The sequence below is a fragment of the Buceros rhinoceros genome, unplaced genomic scaffold, assembly GCF_000710305.1.
Source record: "Buceros rhinoceros silvestris isolate BGI_N320 unplaced genomic scaffold, ASM71030v1 scaffold17537, whole genome shotgun sequence".
NCBI lineage: Eukaryota > Metazoa > Chordata > Aves > Bucerotiformes > Bucerotidae > Buceros > Buceros rhinoceros.
The window spans coordinates 6,280-25,004 of record NW_010421756.1 but is presented as its reverse complement, the minus strand read 5'-3'; the positions used below and the strand labels follow the sequence as shown (position 1 = coordinate 25,004).

The following is an 18,725-nucleotide window of genomic DNA, read 5'->3' as shown; positions in this document are numbered from 1 at the left end:
TTCCCATCAGTTTTCCCTGCTAAAACCTTCTGTCTGGAGTATTGTTATTTCTTTTTGACAACTTAGTAAGAGCCAGCGAGCAAGAACATTGCTGTTCTATCACACTGCACCGGGTAGTAGCTGAGATGAGTTAGTAAGAGCCATCATCGTGGGAGATGCATGTAGCTAGAGGCCATCTGAGAACTTCTCCCTCATCGTCTTTCATTGCTGAAGCTGTAATTGTTCAGATATACCAGCAACATCAAGCATCTGTGGTATGGAAGGGACAACATATCAAAAGGCTCATTTATTTCATGTCCCTTGGCTGTGGAAGAAGGTATGATGTACCTTCAGTACCCAAACTGAAATGCCAGATAGCGCTGGACGTTTAGGACACCCAAGGACACAGCTGGGCCTGTCAGTGATTTAACTACAAACGTGCTTCTGACTAGCTAACAGCACTGCTCGGTGGAGGACAGAAAGATTCCCACCCTTACTGAGTGTTTCAGACTGACTCATTTCTGACTGAGAAAGCATAGTCACTCGTTACTGCAGGGGAAGGTGCATATGCGCCTTCCAAAAATTGATATGGCTGCTGAATTTCACATCCTACTCATCTCCCAGCAGGTTTCTCGGTACTCATACTTACATAAAAAACCTCCCTGAGCTCCATCTGAATGATGTAAGTGTTGGGTAGAGACAACTGCTTATTTAAAACCAGAACAAGATTTCATTTAGCTATTCCTTTTTAAGGATGCCAAGACTGTGTCGCAGAGCTGTTGTGACCACCCTGAGCACGCAGGCAGACAAAGAAATAGTAGCTGTGGCTTAATGAGGTTACAAAGTAATTCAAATACTCTGGAAATGATTTTGTTATCATTCACATGGTAATGATCATCATTTTTTTCCCTTAACCTCTTTCCATCTGTTCAGGGAAGGAAGGACTTCCATGTCTAAAGGAGTCCTTTGTGAGGTTGCCTTCGCCCTCTCTTGGCACAATCTCTTTGCCACACCAGCTGTTAGGAACCTGGACCCCATCCCCTCTGTCTCTGAGCCCTGTGTGGTTCTAAATCTCATTCCAATTACGAGCTGGGCTCTCAGATTGCAGGAGCTGCCATTGCTACAGCTGCGCTGACCTCAGTGTATTTCCAGTGTCATTTTCAAGAGGTTATTTTCAGAAATGCTGTTTTTCTTTTAACGTTGAACATTTAGAGGAACATTAGACAAGATTTTGTTTGTTGCAGAGCCCACACGTCTGAAACAGATGTGAAATGTGCAGGCTTCAGATGTCGGGATATTCTTTCTTCCAAATCTTGCCATTCTTTTCCACTGATCCACCAGTGAGTGGGTCACATATTTTTCTACTCCTGTAAGACAATGTGTTTCACACCAGTTTGACTGAGACGCACATTCAAACCATTTCTTCTCTTTCAGTGCTCCCTACCACTCTTTGCATAGAATAAACATGGCCTTATTTTTAGAAAGACCCTTTCATCTGGGTAGATGAACACACTGAGCAAATTAGATGCTGATTTTTTCCTGATGCAAAGTACAACCACTAACATTTTGGTGCACCTCATTTATTCCACAAGATAGTGAAAGAATTCAGACTTTTGAAGGGTAGCTGTGATTCCTGATCATGGCGAGAGCCAGCTATGTTCCAGGATTTGTGAACGTCCCACAAGTTTCCACGCAACTCTTTCTTATCAAATACAATTGGCTTTGGATGAAATTGTAACCCCGGTTAAACTCCATTACCCAGTTACCACAGGCCTCACTGAGGGCAAGGTTTGATCTGCAAGAGCAAAGCTTGAATGCACCTGAAAACTTTGTAACACTTCCCTAATACATGAATATCCCCCATATCCTGCACAGCAACAGTGCCTTCATCTCCTTCCTCCTTTCTCACTTTCCTTTTGCTACCACTTTCTTCTCTATCTTTCCTAACACTCTATTTGTCCTTTTGATACCTAATTAAAGAAACCCATCCCATCTCAGTAAGCAGCACAGCGCTAGTACCATAATACGTGGTTACATCTTGTTTGCTTTGGTCTCCTTTTTCTTAATACAGACAAGATGGTTTTATTCATCCCATACATTTCTTCCATTTGATTACTGCTATTGCACCACTCTCAATTTATTCTTGCAGAGTTACAAAGGAAGTGACCTACCAAGTCTGGCAGGTGCCGCTGTTGCCAGAGTTGTTCTGATAACATAGTGTAATGGGAGTGATAACATGTGCTGATGGTGTCTGTTGAGAGCCAGTCTTAAACTTGAATCCAGCTTCTCGATGATTTCATCCAAAGCCCCACACTGGTGCCAGAAGTGAGTTTTAAGGAAGATTAAAATACGCAGAGGTCTCTGTGAACAGTAAGACTTTACCAGCCCCTTGGAAAAGCTTTAGCTCTGCCACATTTTCCAGTACACGAGCTCAAAGCTATTTAAGTGCACGTATGTGAACCACTCGCGCTGCCTGTGTGACTGACTGAGAACTTGAGAAGTCACCTCAGGTGCTGCCATTGCAAGAATAAAAACTGTACCCGGAGACTGAAGGGAAAAGCAGCCTGGCCGAGAACGAACGCGTGTAACATCTTCCTTTAGGTACGGTACAAACAGCTCCGAAGTGCTGAGTCTTTCCCCGAGCTGTGGTCTTCTACCAGAAGGCATCTGCAAAGCTCGGGTCCCTCACGGGCGATCACGCACTCGGGCCACGGGCATTGCCTACAATACACAGGGCCCAGTACAGGTTTTCCGTGGTAATTCGCACGTGAGGACAGAAAAGACGGTTACACGGTGTGATTATCCGTGGAAGGGGGCAGTCAGGTGGGGGCTTTCTTCATCAAGCTGGGCGGGGAACTTGTGACGTTACAATTGCATGAGACCTGTACGCAGCAGCCACCTACCCTGCAGGAGTGCAGCAATCTGCGGGAGAGCTTTCCTCCATGAGGCCCTCCGTGCGTTTAAACTTTTAATATTTCAGCTCCCCTCAGAATTCTTGGGATTTTCAAAAACAAGCTGACAGCACATTAAAAATAAACACTGCTTTATTTGCCAGATTTAGGTCTTATTAAATGTACATCTGTAAGTTAGCTGAATGCAATGTTTAAAAAATTTATTCCAACCTTAGTGTATCATATGTATCAGCAACATACTTAGCAGACAAAACCGCCACTCAGATTCCAGGACAGAACAGGTAAAACTGGCAGTACAACACAGAACTGTACGGACGTCCATCCTTTTTACTCCCTTCTGTCGTCTCAAACTGATAACAACACATAAAAAAGTAAAAGTGTAATAACAAAATCTAGAAAAAACAGTATAGTGTCTTATAGTAGCACTCTTATTTTGCAGTCATTTGCTTAGAACATACCACAATAAATCTTTCCAAGGTAAAAACACTAAATTTTAATTGGAAAAAATAATCCCTGATTGTATTGTATGTGAAAGGCCAGTTCTCTTTTTCTAACTAATGCTAATTGCTGCTTAAATTCCAGCAGTTCCAACACAGAACTATCTTCACTTTGGTTAAAGGACACTTTAGATGCTTACATTGAACACATGAAAATCAAACATTCCAGCAGTAAGAATAAACACCCCCCTAAACCGACCAGTCCATTTTTCTTATTTTTATCTCTTTTTAAGAACACTTCAGGAAATCTATATGTATGTGAACCATTATAATCCTAAACGTGCTAATAATCTCGTCAAAATACTGCTCAACGACAAAGAAAGGCAAACTATTACGTAAAGAGGTGTTAGACTTCTTTTGTTATGTGACATTAGCTCTTAATATGGCAATACAGTCTCTTTTCAACAGTTCCTATATATGAAGTAATGCTTTGAAGTGTAATGATATATTTTTAATATATATATTTCTTTTTAAATAAGCTCATCCCAGATTTATTTATACACGTTCTATTGTATGATACCACATATGCAAAACATCTGTTTGTACAGCATGACATGGGAAGGGATCTCAAAAACTAAGTTTGAAAGAAGCAAGAAGTTGGGGTCAAAACATCGAGTCACACTCTGGGTCTGCACGCAGGGTTCTGCATACGACGCTGTATGCCAGGCGAAGGCAGTCCCCTGTTCCCCTCCGTCTTGCTTTTAAACAGCACTGGGCACTCACAGAACAGAACATCCCTTTTGCTGACATCTTTTCCACAGGACATTAGGACACTATCACAGGACCTGGAGTCACTAATGTTCTGTGAGCTAATGCCGAGTTTTCCTGTCGGTTCTCAGCATCAATCAGATCGTACGTTTTGCATAGAAATATCAGTTTGCATCTTGCTGCCGCACCGTCTGAAGCCGTTGTTTGCATTGCTACCAGTAACAAAACCATCACGTCTCAACGGAGCAGTTAACAGTATAGCTGTGTGGGCAGCAGCGAAGTGCTCGCGCTGTGCAAATTCTGGTGCCGCATATGTAATTATGGAGAGCGATACTCTTCTTTGGCTTATGCATTAAGTAAGCAGCAGAGCTAATTTATGTGTACATGCATTCTGCCAATAAATTCATGACTTGGAATACATCTGAATAGTCAAGAACACAGTCAGTTCATCACGAACATGAATTGCCAACGTGCCTGATTTGTCAAGCAAACTTACAGAACGAAGCTGAATAACTTACAGTAAGAGAAATGTACATCTGCTTCCACTCCTTGCCTGGCAGCCAAACCACGCGGTGGTTGTTCGAGGTAGGCACTTCAGCGTTAACACTTCCGCTAACAACAGCGGTTCCACCCAAGACACTGACTTACAGCTGTCACAGCAGCAAGGTTACTAGCCAAGGGGTCCGAGACGTAGGCTAGGTCTGCTCAAACAGAATATGGACACCTTAACGCGTGCATCGCGTACACAGCATGTCGTTTGGCTGATATGGAATACAAATCTCAATTTTTTTGTGTATACTTACAAGGAAGTATAGCTTTCAAAGTGCAAATAGAGTACAATTTGTTAATTCTCTAGCTAGTACTTCAGCACGAGAGAACTCAACAGTCCGCTGCTACAGTGCCGGCATGAACTGCTCTCTGTGAACAGCCGGCACCGCACTCAAAGAGAGGTGTGCTGAGGCAGGCGCGGTTCGGCTGACACCGGACAGCTGCGTGTGCAGGGTCGCAGCATCACGATGCCTGCAAGCACCCTCTGGAACTACGCCTTTCCCTGCTGCGATCATTTTCACATCTTTTGCCAAATGCAAATGAACAAGGCACTAAGCATGGAAGTGTTGATATGTTTTAAATATACAGCAAAATCATAAAAATTACTGCTTCAAATTATAAAATGAGGACATGCTCATGAACAGCTGGCAGCTACTTTGCACCAGTAGTTATTATATATTTATAAACTCAGTAACTTTGTAGAAAAAACCCATGACAAAACAGAAAAAAAAATCCTTCTTGAAGATTAAAAAGAAAAAACCCCGAAGAAAACCCAGAACCCCGGGCTCTTGTGGATAAGGACTATAACCACGTAAACATCGATTATTTGGCATGCTTCAACTCTTTTGAATACCAGTCCATGTAGACTCCATCCGGCCAGATCAATGAGCGCGGCAGTCTGGCTCCCAACCCACCGCACTGCGCAGTCACAGCCCACATGAGGCACCGAGGGCAGACACAGCTTTAGCCCTTCGTTGGCATTCACAGAAAATCCGAACAAAGGAGCAGCTTTGGCCAAAACTCATGTCAAGCATCATCTGCCAAAGGCAGTTTTTGAGATTGAGAAGTAATCTAGCTGTACTTCTCCAACTTGTATACATCTTTTCAAAAACCACTGTCATTAGATGGTTCCACAGTACCTGCATTTAGAGAGCCAACTCTTTGGCAGATGATACCTTTATGAAAATAAATAATAGTGGCTTTTTTCCTTCATTAGTAGGCGTTAACCGAATTCTGTGCCTATAGATAATTCCAAGTGGAATTAAGCCAATATATCTTCAAAAATCAATTCCTTCTAAAAAGTGTATAGAAGTTCAAAGCTGCAAACAATTGTTTCATAAGACATAGTGGGTACAAAAAAAAAAAGCCCCAAACCCTAACCCTTGTATCAGGAGTGTTCTCTTATTTAAATGATCATGTCACAAAACAAGGAACTCTTGGTGTTTTCCACAGCAGGAGTCCTCTAGGATGTCCTTTGTGTTCAGCTGGGATATACCTGAACTTTGCATTTAGCCACAGGGGAAGGGCTCGTGGTAATGACCATATCACAGCCTGTGAGCCCTTTGAGGATAACCTTCCCTGTACCGGGAATCCAGGTTGCACTTAGCCAAAGCGATGGGTAACGAGAAAACAGTGCTGAAGTCATACAGTTGAAATACTAAACCTAGATCGCTCAGTCAGACTTTTAAAGAAAAGTCTAAAATCTTTGGACTGAAAGCGAGGGGTTGAAACTGCCCCGCGGCTCCCAAGATGATGCACACTGAGCAAATCACAGATCACAAGGCTGAACGAGCGAACTCCCAAACAGTTGTTTTTCCAACTACATTGCTCTGGATAACTCCATCCTCCCTTCTGTGGCAATGAACTCCTTCTCCGTGGCTTGTTTATCACCTTGACACAGTCTCTCCTTCAGTTTTTCAAGTTCATACTCATGCAGGATTTTCTGTGTTAAGTATTTTTCACGTTTTATTTTGGCTTTCACGTCTGCGGGGACGTCAGGAATCATCCATGCTACAAAGAATTTGACGATGAATACAACATGCTGGGGAAAAAAAAAAAGGCAGGAGAAATGTAACAACTCATTTCCACATGAAACATCTACTGCTTTATCTAACATCAAGTAGATCACTCTTTGTTCACAAACAGAATACATTTCTTTTGGCTGTCCTGGGACAATACATAACAAACTAACGTGTATCTGAGCTGTGCATGACAATTAAAACACTTCCTTTTATGCAGAAACTTTAATTCCAAACCCCTCCTGAACGAGCAAACCCAAGAGGGAAGAGTCAGGTTCTGAATTCCCAGCATCACCTTCTAAAACCTCTGCGTAGTTTCTTAGAAAACTCACATGGCCAGGCTGACAACGCTCAGCTACCGAGAACTGACAAGATACACCAGGAAAAGGGATGAGACGAGCACCTGAACAAGTCCCTTGTCCCTTCAGAACTTGCAGGACAGTGCAAGCACTTAATACCGAAGTGCCAGTCATCCAAATCACTGCTTTAGCTCTTTTTAGCCAATATACGTCCCTGCCAAAGACCCTTTTTATTCTGCTGCTTTATTTGTGTCACATTTAGCAGCCTCCTCGGCTGCTTTCACTGTTCTTACTCGGAGGTTAGCTCCCTGAAGTTAAAGGACCTGGTTACAGGAATCATTCAGGACGTAAGTGCTGGGTATTACTTAGGGAACGAACTATTCTATACTCTCAGCAACGTTATTTTCTGTACCTGCCTAGAGAATCTACAAGGTACCAATTTCAGAAGGAAATTTCATAGGAACTTACCTCCATAATAATTATAAAGGCCAGTTTTGCAGCAAGAATGTGCCAGAACTGCATAGTGTGTAAATATTTCCTCTCATGATCCGGAGGGTATCGATAGTCTCTGTACCTGTTGGAGAGAAAAACACGCGAAGGTGAAATGTCATACTCAGTCTGAGACAGGCTACAAGCTCCGAGACACTTACAGGCAAATACAGCTGTCACTTAAGGAACCTCCTCACCTCGTTTTAAATGGTCTGTTTCCCTCTGCAGAAAAAGGTGACTGCTCCATTTGTTTCTATCTTACGTTTGCTTAAAGTCCCTCACTCTGACAGCCACAGAGCAGAGACGAGCGTGTGTGAGAAGGAACACGCTGTTAGGTTATGTTTTTTTTTCAGTGATGGAATACTTCACACAGTAACGGACAAATACTGAACGAACGTGACACACGTTTGGCAGGATGCAGACTGGACAGATGCAGGGTTTAATGGAAGGACATCTCGCGTGTGTGTTCTACACTCTCAGGTACAAGTGGAACAAAAGACTCCTGGGGCTTTATAGCTAAAACCTCAGACACATGTAGCTTCCTCTTAAAAGTGTGACGGGGTTGTTTGCTGCTTTTTTTTCCCCCCCATCAAATCAACACTTCTGTTTTACCATGGACTTCTCCAAAGTTCTTTCTCAAGTCTTCTAGAACCTCCAATGCTTCTCCCAGTGAGAAAGAACTATGTTTTTAACGAAAACAGAATGGCCCACAACCTTGGTGGTACCTAGCACAGTAGTGACCGACTTTAAACACCGTATCTCATTTTCAGCTTTGGAATCGGAACATTCCCTCAACAACACTTCCTTGTCCACTTCAGTATCGCAGCCCAAAAGCCTTTGAAAATATAGGCTGAAGTTTGCAACCTCAGGGACATAAAACTCCCCCATCACTCAAAAATCAGTAGTTTAATTAAGTAAAAAACCAAAACCACCACCAACAAAAACGTTAGCAGTGAGACTCTCTAAAAAAACAAAAAGGTGATTTTTTAATTTTTTTGTTACTGGCATAATCTCTTACCATCTCAAGCACTGCCTTGTTAAGAGCTTAAATATTACCTCTCACATTTCAGAACTCGGAGAATGACGTAATTTAATTTCTAGTGGACTACACAGATCTGCATTGCCTTTTTCTGCTGTATTTTAAATAAAGTGATAAAATATTTATTATTGTACCAACCTGCATATGACAATATCTTCTGGCTGCACTTTAGGTTTGTTGTTGTTAGGAAAATCTGAGACTTGAAACACTGACAAACTGTTGTTGATGTACCCAGACATAGGTGAGTCTCCATTTTCAGAGTAAGCGTAGTAGTAAACTAAACGAGGAATCATATCTGATGTGAAGGCAACGATAAAAGCCTGAAGAAGTAATTGGAAAAAGCAATTAGGGAAGTGGCACACCAAACGTTGCGAGCAGATTCATGACTCTGTGGTTCCGTGACTCTGTGGCGTAACACCGGATCTCTTCTACAAGGGTGAGCAGCATAAGCGGGACACTTTACCTTGGTGACGATGCCGAGTGCAGCCTCTGCTGCAAGGACCAGCACTCAGTGAACAATCTATGGGAACAGGCCTTACAAAAGGCACCAATCCCAAACAGCCCCTCACACCAAAGTGTCTTCTACTGTGACAACAGCACTCGCTAGTGACAGAGGAGATGGGGGTTTGAATACTTGTGAGCAAGGGTGAACTGGAATCCAATGCGCGATCGTTTCAGGAAAGAAGGGGAGCCGTTTTCTCCAGCAGCATTTAAGAAGGGGACAATGACTGCTGGCACATTTTGCCTGGAATCTTGAGACCCCTGAGATGCTCAGGTACCCCGCTAACGAGGCAATATCTGCACGTGGTTTGTTGCCCAAGACACTTGCAGATCTGACAGTGTTTAATACTCTACACTAAAAAGAGACAACTCTTTTGCTCAGCAGTCTCCTCTGCATTATAGTTACGATGAAATACTAGCAGAGTGTTTACTTTCCAGTTTATAAGAAGTACTCTGAGCCACTGCCCCCACAGGGGCACCTAGGAGTGGTTGAACGAGCAGAACTCCCACAGAACAGGCCTCATGGCGACAAGACAGCAGTGTCACCCGGCCGGCAGAATTAATCCACCTCTCTTGTCCCCACAGTCCCCTCTGGGCAATCCATGCACTTCCTCAGACTAAGCCTCAGGCTGGCTCACACCATTCCAAAACACTGGAAAACACGGCCAAGCGAATGGAAGTTACGGTCCAGCGAAATGAGGACTGGGAGCTGCACGTCATCAACACACGGACAAACTGAACCACCCTGATGGTTTGACCGTATCTCCGCAGGTTGACACGATCAAGTGAATACTGTTGATGAAGGGAAAAAAGCAGCAGCTGATTTTTAAATCTGCACATTCGGAGTATACGGAAGTTGCTGGAGCATAGCTGATGTACTTACGTTGGTGACGACTGACAGGATGGCCATTCCGTTCAGGATCTCCTGCCAAACCCCTATGCTATGCGCTTTCGCAGCCACGGGTCTCCTGTACTGAGTGGTTAATTTCCAGGAGTCCACTCGAATCTCCAGGATATTATTCATCAGAGCAAGAAGGGGAGCCAGGGGAAAGGACGCCACGAAGAGAGTGATAAATCCAAACTGAATGACTGCAGGGGAGAAAAGAGAAGTGCCAAAATCCGCCCAGCGCCAGAACCCTTAGGGTGACAGTGGAACACACCAGCGGCCACTCGCAGACAAACAGCAGACTCCAGCCAGGCTGCTCAAGGCATCTCCAGCCCTGGCCTGACATAAGGGACAACCTGCCCCAGCCCCGAGGCTTCTCTAGTCTCTCAGGGCTGCCATTCAGCTGCCCCAAGGGAACGGGGCATTCAGGTCCCATCAAGAGGTGCTGCCAGCAGTGCTGGATGCTAATTCCTTCATGGTGCTGCAGCTCTCTTGGTACAGGATGTGACAGTCCGCAGCGCAGAGCCAATACTGCCACTCCATTTTAAAGACAGGAAACAGAACATCTTGTCTGGTTTAGACAGCAGATAAAAATAAATTCCCATACAGCAGTCACCAGCTCTGCCACGATTTCAGCGATCAGTTCTCCGTCTTTGACAAGAAACAAAATCCCTACTCGCTTAGCAGCCCCAGGACACTGCTGGCGCGTCCTGGTTCAGTTCTGGTTCAGGAAGAGCACGGACAGCCATTAACAGGCACGGCTGACACCACCGATGGCTCTCAGCGTACGACTGTCACAAGACCACAGCGCTGCATGAAGTGTCACGAGGCGCATGAAGTGACAAGTAATAGAGCTGCAAAGCTCCAGGCAGTAGTTATTTCTGTATGAAGAAAACAATACAAACAACCATCTCCCAACAAGTTTTGTCCTTCTAATACACAAATGCTAATTTTTTTTAGTGTCTTGGATTTAATTTGGCTTCAACTTCTAGTTTTAGTTTCTTAGGTTTTGTGAAGTCATTTCACACGCTGACCTGTTCGCGTCACCTCTGAAAAACGCCGTGCTGTCACCCGCGCTCCCTCTGCTGGCCTGCTGCACCGTATCGGGTGCAAACCTACCAGCACGGATTCGCCCTGATGCAGTTCACCAGCCCCAGCAGCCATCCTCAGCGGGGAGCTGGCACCACCCCGCCACCGAGGCAGCTGAATGTTTCCCATTCAAACGAGGGAAACAATCAGCCTGCAGCGTTCTGTGAAATTCCCCGCAGTCTAAGATGCAAAGGCAGCTTTTATTTTTTTTTCTAACTGGACTGACCTATTTAATGATTTCCAGCAGTTAATCATCTATCGTTTACCAGATGAAAGTGGTGGCATCAACCCATAACGATTGATTGAGAAGCTATTTTGGGGGGGATTGTCAGTACAAGGTGTCTTGTCCTCAATTCCAAATATGTATTTTTAAACTTACCCATTTCTAGATATTCATAGAACAGGCCTAAGGCTCCAAATGTCTGCAGATCATGGTCTTGCTCCCAGCGGCTATATAAATTTTCTGGATTATTTCTGGCTTTCCGGCGTCCCCACCAGTTACAAATCCAGCTGGATATGCAGAAAAAAGTTAACAATGACAGAAGCAGATCAAGTATCCCTTTATCCGAGCAAGCTCCTTGCTGCCACATGCTTTCACAAGCACGGCTTCCACACACAGAGACCCAAAGCCTCTGTAACATGAGGCTACTTGTCAGAATTCGTGCTTCATTTACAGAATTGTTCTTAGCTGCTTCATACGGCAATTCTCATTAGCACTCCTTCCAAGACCTTCCTCTGTCTGTGACAGGGGCATCTCAGTGTGAGGGATAACTTACGGTACAATGGCCTCTTGGATGTTTCCCCAGATCTGTTTGCCAGCCATGACTATGGTGAGCTGCGTCGTCAGTTCTATCAAACAGCCCGCGGGATCGCACTGCAGAGACAACCTGGGGGTTAATGGGCGTCACTAACGGACATTACCCACATACACTGTGCAAATGAAAGAAAGGAGGTCTGAAAACTCGTGAGGACAACACTTAATTATCACCTGGACTGCCAGCTAAGACACCTTCCCAGGAAGGCTCAATGTGCTTGACAAAGCACACACCAAAACCTAAGGACCACCTGAAGACACGGTAACCCAGAGATGCTTCAGGCTGGCCACTGTGCAGGTACCCAAGGATGGGGCAGCCGGATCCGCACACAGCAGCTGCCCCCCAGCCCCAGCAAGGGGGATCTGCGGCACTCAGTTTGCTCTCAGCACCAACCCTGACCTGCCAAGCACCCGCTCTTCTATTCATATCCCTGTACTGGTATGAAATACCTGCTGGAATCTGGGCTCTGCTGTTTGCTGACAACACTAAGTTTCAGCTCTTTACTGAGGCTTTCTTAAAAATTTAGCAGCCAGACCAGCATTAGGAGATGCTCGAGCAGTAAGTGCGCTGCATCGCTTCAGTGTGTTTTGCAGAAGTTCCTCCTCCACTGTTGATTCCCGGGCAACGCTTCACATTGACTATCACATTGCATCTCTACGCAAACAGCACAATTAGCAATGAAATGAGGGGGAAATAGCGCAAGCTTAGAGATGTGCCATCAGCGCGCTTGCAGTAAGCGTGGGTAAAGCCCTTCCGAAATCTTTGTCCGCGAAGCCAAGCCATGATGATGATGATGATGATGACAGATGTGCCTCTTACAGATATGCCTCATACCAAATGGTTTCTCTGAAATGTAGCGCCTCAAAAAGCTTATGTAGAGAATTTCCATTTACAGCAGCTTTCTTCAACCCAAAAGATCACTTTTAAGACCTATGGCGAGATCCACTGGTATTTCAGGAGAACTGGGGCCAAGAAAAGCTTTTCCAGTTTTTACCCTTGTGCCTGAGAGCCACAGACTTTCACTACTGGTGCCTCCCTGCCTGGCCACAGCAGAGGGACTCCCTGGAAGCCCCTCCATGGGCCTCAGGCGAGCTGAGGTCCAGCGCTCTCCAGACCAAAGCTGCAGCTGGCAATTTATGACTATGCAGGTTGGAGGAGATAAAAAGTTTAAACTAGGTCTTTATTATTCAATCCACCTTCACTGAGCAAGTCCTACCTCTTCATTTCGCCAGCGATTGAACATATATGTGTAGGCACCTGGGTAACCCACAAACTTCCCTTTGAAGAAGGCCACGTAGAAGCAGGACGAATAGTAGTTGACAAACTGGAACAGGAACATTTTCATCGTGAGCCTGTTCTCGTACTCCATATGAGTTCTGGGAATCTCTGTGAAACCAGAAAACAGCAATTGCATTTTCTTTTATTTCTTTTAAAAAGATAGTCCATAAATACTCATCACCCACAGCACCTTTATATCTCAAAGGGGGAAAAAAAAGAGAGAAAGCCACCTACAGGCAGTTCAGCAGATGGAATTCCTGCTCTCAGGCACTCTGCCCTTCATTTCCAACGCAATGCTCCAAGTAGATAGGCAAGTGAAATTCGTTCTTCTATTTCCTCTTTGAACTGTACGCTAGCACTTGTCCATCCCCAAACCATACAATATGTTTAGAGATCCAAGATGAATCTCAAATCAGGCTCTTCTAGACTATGAAAATTTCACTGTTGGTAATGCACATGATAAAGAATTTTTTTTTCCTTTGTGAAAGAGATATGTGTTCCAGTATTGTTCCTTTCAATCTGCTGTCTGTGTGTAGTGGGGCTGAGCATCACCAAGCCTTTGCTTAACATTTTGTTGCCTTTGTAATCTCACTCTCCATCATGTTTACGTTCTTAAAGGTAGCAGGAAGCCCTAAGTACACTATTGGTAAAATGTCCTCTTAAATGATAACATATAACCAGTTCGAGTCAGGAGAGAGGGGTGGAAAGGTCACCACAATGGTCCCTTCTAAGAATGGTCCCTCTGAACTGGTCAGGACCTGGCAGATGTGTTGAACTCACCAGCTCTATGGCAAAACTATTTCATACATCTGAGTAAAGTGACATTTCCAAGCTTGGCATGACAGCTGGTATTTCCTGGGAGCCCGACAGCAGAGTGCAGTACCGAACAGGCAGTGCTGGGTGAGTTCTCTGCCCAGGCTGCAGGAGACCACGGCAGCGAGTGGTCCAGTGCTTATGTCAGACATTGAGTGCCCAGAGCACCAGAGCTGAAAGCAACATCCGGCCTCGCCTTTTTAAGGAACTCAGGGGAGAGTTGGAACAGAGACTCCTGGCAGCCAGAGCCCACACCTCCTACCCTGGACCCAGCCGTGCCTGAGCCTGGGCTGAGCGCGGCTGACACGGCTGCCGGAGGAGGGCAGCACCCCCCGCAGTAAACAGGTTTATTTTCTGTCTGTAACCAATAACCACAGGTAGCGCTGACACTTAAAAAATTAATCCTCCACACTTGCAAGCAGCAAAATAACATTGCTCAGCCTTCATGCTTATAATTCGTGCCCTTCAAGCAAGATTTAAAAATGATGATTTTCTGTTCGTTTTCCTTCTTGCTGGGGGCAGTTCTACTTATTACTTGTTCTTTCTTTGGTCTAATTTGGCCAAGCGAGATTAACAATACAGATCTCCGAGACAACAAATGGTCCACAATAAATCAGAATAACCCCAATGCAACATCCCATTAAGTTTTTGCAACAAACACCTTTCAGTTCTCGATTCCACCTGTAAGACCTCATAAAAAAAATCACCCAGCTGTACAATCTAGGAATACCCAATACTTTCAGCTCTCCCACACTGAGCTGGGTATTCTGCAATTATTTCTTTCTATAAAGCACCAGCAGGGACTTGTACATCTAAATCATAAAGGGCAAACAAACAGACAAAAAAAAAAAGTCACAGGAAGGGCTCTAGGGAAGGGTATTTCCAGCAAGCAACATTCAAGCATAAAATCTGCTACACACGCAACAGATCTTCCTGGGCCTGCCTGCCAGCTCCTCCAGCTCTGCAGTGAGCCTGCTGCAGGCAATGCCACCAACAGCTACAGCCAGCACACCCGCCGGGCCCAGCCTCTCCACCTGCTCAGCCTCTACCTTCAATCCGTATTAACTCCAAGTCTGTAAATCCGTAGCTATGGAAAACAGTGCTGAGAGAAAACCCGGAAAAATAGACTGTCCTATCCCACCCCCAGCCTCCTACCTTCTCCCCCACTTTAAGAGACATGATTATTTAGTCTTCTTTCTTGTAAAGATGGCTGTGAAATCTGTGATCTATTTCTGAAACTCGTATCTTCAGGATTTCTAATGGCAATGTTGCTAAATCGAGACAGTTTGATCTTGCTTTGGTGACTAATATAACACATGATGATTTTTAGCTATATTCAGAACCTTGATTGTCTCTGTAGACTAGTTTTCATATAAGCTAACGTTATACTAAGAGCAAGCAGCTTATGACAGCGATTCAGATGCAGGGAGAATGTTCAGTATGGCCATGGAGTCATCTGAGCCGTCGCTGCAAGCCACAGGCTAATGCCCCCGTGCTCCCATTGTGCCCGAGCTGAGAACAAGGCAACAGAGCACCTCGAGATGGACCCCACCTTTAGGCATTCCTTGAAAGTTGTGTCTTGAAGGCACTGCTTACCCATATCGGTAATCCAGATGGCTATTCTCTCATACAAGAAATTCAGTATCATGATGATGACAAAATTGAGGCACGAGGCTGTGACTGAGGTGGCCAGCTGAGGGGTCAGCAATCCTCCGATGGACTTCAAGTTTTGAGCATTCTCCATCAGGCTGGCAAAGGCAGCGTACACCGCAAGGCGATACACGATCACAGCTATCATGCTAGCTATGATCAGGGACACCTATGGAAAGGACAGGGATTTGAAACACCCGACAGCTCAGAACAGCTACAAGCACACAACTTTGGAAATAACTTCTAAATTATCATGCTTTACAGTTTTTAAATGATATTTATGGGTATGATTCATCAGCACTGAAATGCAAAGTACACAGGCAAAATAATTTGTTATATTACATACATTAAACCCAACAAAATGATTCTGTTAACACGAGCAAAGCAGACAATCTACTACCAATATAAACAAAAATACTGCAGAACAACAGGCTCGTAGAAATGGAGATGGAAAGGACAAGTTAGATTATATTGTCCACCCTGAAATTCACTCTGCAGGCATTGCTACAGAGGAATATGTACATATTTCATTGTAGTGAATAGTACCGGGTTTTATTTTATTTATTCAGTGTAGTCTGTTAACAGCACATACTTCAGACAAAACATCATCCCTATGCTAAAATGTCCAGCCAAATCACTAATCAATGACAGATTTCCAGGTAATTTTTTTTTCCCCAATCTGTGCATTTTGCACGACGGCAGGAAATCTGCAGGACAATAACAAAAGCATATGTTAATATCATTATTAATATCAGTTTGTGTTAATGTCACCGTTAGTGATGATCAGCAACTCTATGTTACAGCAAGGTTTCGAAAAGATGCTCACCCAGAACAACACGGTAGTTCCTGAGATGCAGAACCGCACAGCCTGGCTAGTTATAGGCAAGTAAGGCTCCATCTCCTGAAACAGTCAAGCAAGCAGAGCACAGTTCACAGATCCATCATCTTCTACCATCAAGCAGCACACAGGGCTCTCGTCGGCTGTGTGAAAGTGCCCACATCTGAGGAAAACCATTAGGAACCTCCCCCTCTAAAAGGGCAGACAGGACACGATTCTGAATGTGCCGGGGGTGGGACTCAGGACAGAAGCGGCCATAAGACTGTACTTGGACAGGTACCACTGACAGTACTTGGAAAAAATGGTTAAATCTTCACAAAACTCCATCAGCAGCTGAAGGAAGACAACCAGCTCCTTCACCAGAAGAGCAGGCCAGAGCTATTACTGCAACGCCAGCTCAGCTGTGGCTCCAAGTCCAAAACTGGACTGAATTTTAAAAAATTCACGTTGAGGTTTTTTAAAATGGTCATTCATGGGATGTACCATGTTTTTCCACACAGCCAGAGAGTGTTTTCCTCCACTCCTTCAATTTATCCTTTTTTCATTGAAGAAATGGCTCCAGTCATTAGTTGCCAGTCTCTGCTGCAGCACCAGCTCTTACCCACGAGAGAATCCCCATATAGCATAACCACAGTTTGCCGTGTTCGTGTAAAGGTCTTTTTCTCGCAACCAATTCTAACTCCTAAAATAACAGATTACACGTATTAAGAAAGGCTCATTTAAGAACTAATGGCAGTGGAAGAAGAGTGAGTAAAAAATAATCTGAATTTGATGAATCTTCAGGACAAGGCGCTGTAGTAGACTTAAGCTCCTCCTGGACAAAGAGGCACCAATTACTACAGGCGAGCGCAGTACTAGGTGTGTTATTAATCAGTGTGTTGAACCGGGAAATGCTTGTTTTGACAACAGAAGGTACCAAACCCATAACACATTGAAGGGAGTTTACTTTCTGTTGCACAAAAGCCCAGCACGTGCTGAACATTGCCAGCAGGAGCAAGGCAGTGATTGTCCCCCTGTACTGGGCACTGGTGAGGCCACACCTTGAGTGCTGTGTCCAGTTTTGGGCCCCTCACTCCCAGAAGGACGTTGAGGGGCTGGAGTGTGTCCAGAGAAGGGCAACAAAGCTGGTGAAGGGTCTGGAGAGCAAGTCCTATGAGGAGATTCAGGGAGGAACCTCATCACTCTCTACAACTGCCTGAGAGGAGGTTGTAGAGAGGTGGGGTTTGGTCTCATCTCCCATCTAATAAGTGACAGGATGAGAGGAAAAGGTCTCAAGTTCAGCCAAGGGAGATGCAGGTTAGATATCAGGAAAAGCTTCTTTACAGAGAGGGTTGTGGAGTCCCCATCCCTGGAGGGGTTTAACAGCCGTGTGGATGTGGTGCTGAGGGACAAGGTTTAGGGCCCCTGGCAGTGCAGGGGGAACAGTCGGATTCGATGATCTTAAAGGTCTCTTCCAACCAGAGGATTCTGTGATTGTGTGAACACAGTGGTGTAATGCAGTGTAATTACGCTGGACACAACAGCCGCAGCTGAGCTGCGCGTTTCTCCCTGACACAACCCAGCAGCAGCAGTTGTTTTTTTTTTTAAAGTGTTTCTTCTCGATCATCCCAACGTGATTTTGTTTGCAGTGTAAGGCACTGGTGTCTCATGAAATACGCTGCCTGTATCTGCCCAAGTGTACTTACAACCCCAATCACTACCGTAGTCTTGAGTCACAACAAGTCGTTCGATGGTGATAACAGTTTAAGGCTCTCTGAACAGGACTATTAAAAAACAGCTGAAGATAAGATACAATCACAGGTACCGGGTGGCTTTACACAGGCTCTTCACATTTTATGCCTATTTATGTATTAATAAATACAATGTATATTCTACACCAAGAACCAATGTTTTGCACATTCTAGGCTATTCCGCAAGTTTTCTACTTTGGAACAAGGTGTTGGCAATAATGTGCAATGACAGAGCCCAAGTTCGAATGCTGCTTTATTTATGTAAATGATGTCTCTACTGTAATGAGCAAAACCAGATTTTGGCTATGATCTAGCTCAATAGTTTAGCATCCTGACCAAAAGAGGTGTTAATTAAAGCCTCGAGATAGGCAATTTCTGTTTCAGTGTACCTAGAACTTTGAATCGGTGCCAGGAATAATGAGGAAACAATTTTCTAAGCAAAACAAAGCCAGCTTTGGGATGCAAGAGATAAAGTGACCTGTACCCATCTTATCTGCCAGCCGAATTAACGGCGTGGCTAACCCGTACGGTTTGATGTAACTGGGTATTGCGAACCCCTGAAGTTCTACAAGCTTGAGTGCAAGGTCCTGCACATGGGTCAGGGCAGTGAACCGTGTGGTTTCCCCCACTCTTTC

General features: G+C 44.6%; 1 protein-coding gene across 1 annotated transcript in view; it reads right to left on the bottom strand.

The window, feature by feature from the left end:
• Positions 1-6,352: 6,352 nt before the first annotated feature.
• ANO5 (anoctamin 5) overlaps positions 6,353-18,725 on the bottom strand; it is a gene marked incomplete at its 5' end in the record, with an annotated part of 18,411 nt that continues 6,038 nt past the window's right edge. Inside the window, 9 exons of the mRNA XM_010139810.1 lie at positions 6,353-6,686; positions 7,431-7,536; positions 8,629-8,810; positions 9,875-10,080; positions 11,346-11,476; positions 11,743-11,840; positions 12,998-13,167; positions 15,469-15,691; positions 16,349-16,423. Coding sequence (XP_010138112.1) covers positions 6,465-6,686; positions 7,431-7,536; positions 8,629-8,810; positions 9,875-10,080; positions 11,346-11,476; positions 11,743-11,840; positions 12,998-13,167; positions 15,469-15,691; positions 16,349-16,423 — 1,413 coding nt within the window. The remainder of the gene's footprint in view (positions 6,687-7,430; positions 7,537-8,628; positions 8,811-9,874; positions 10,081-11,345; positions 11,477-11,742; positions 11,841-12,997; positions 13,168-15,468; positions 15,692-16,348; positions 16,424-18,725) is intronic.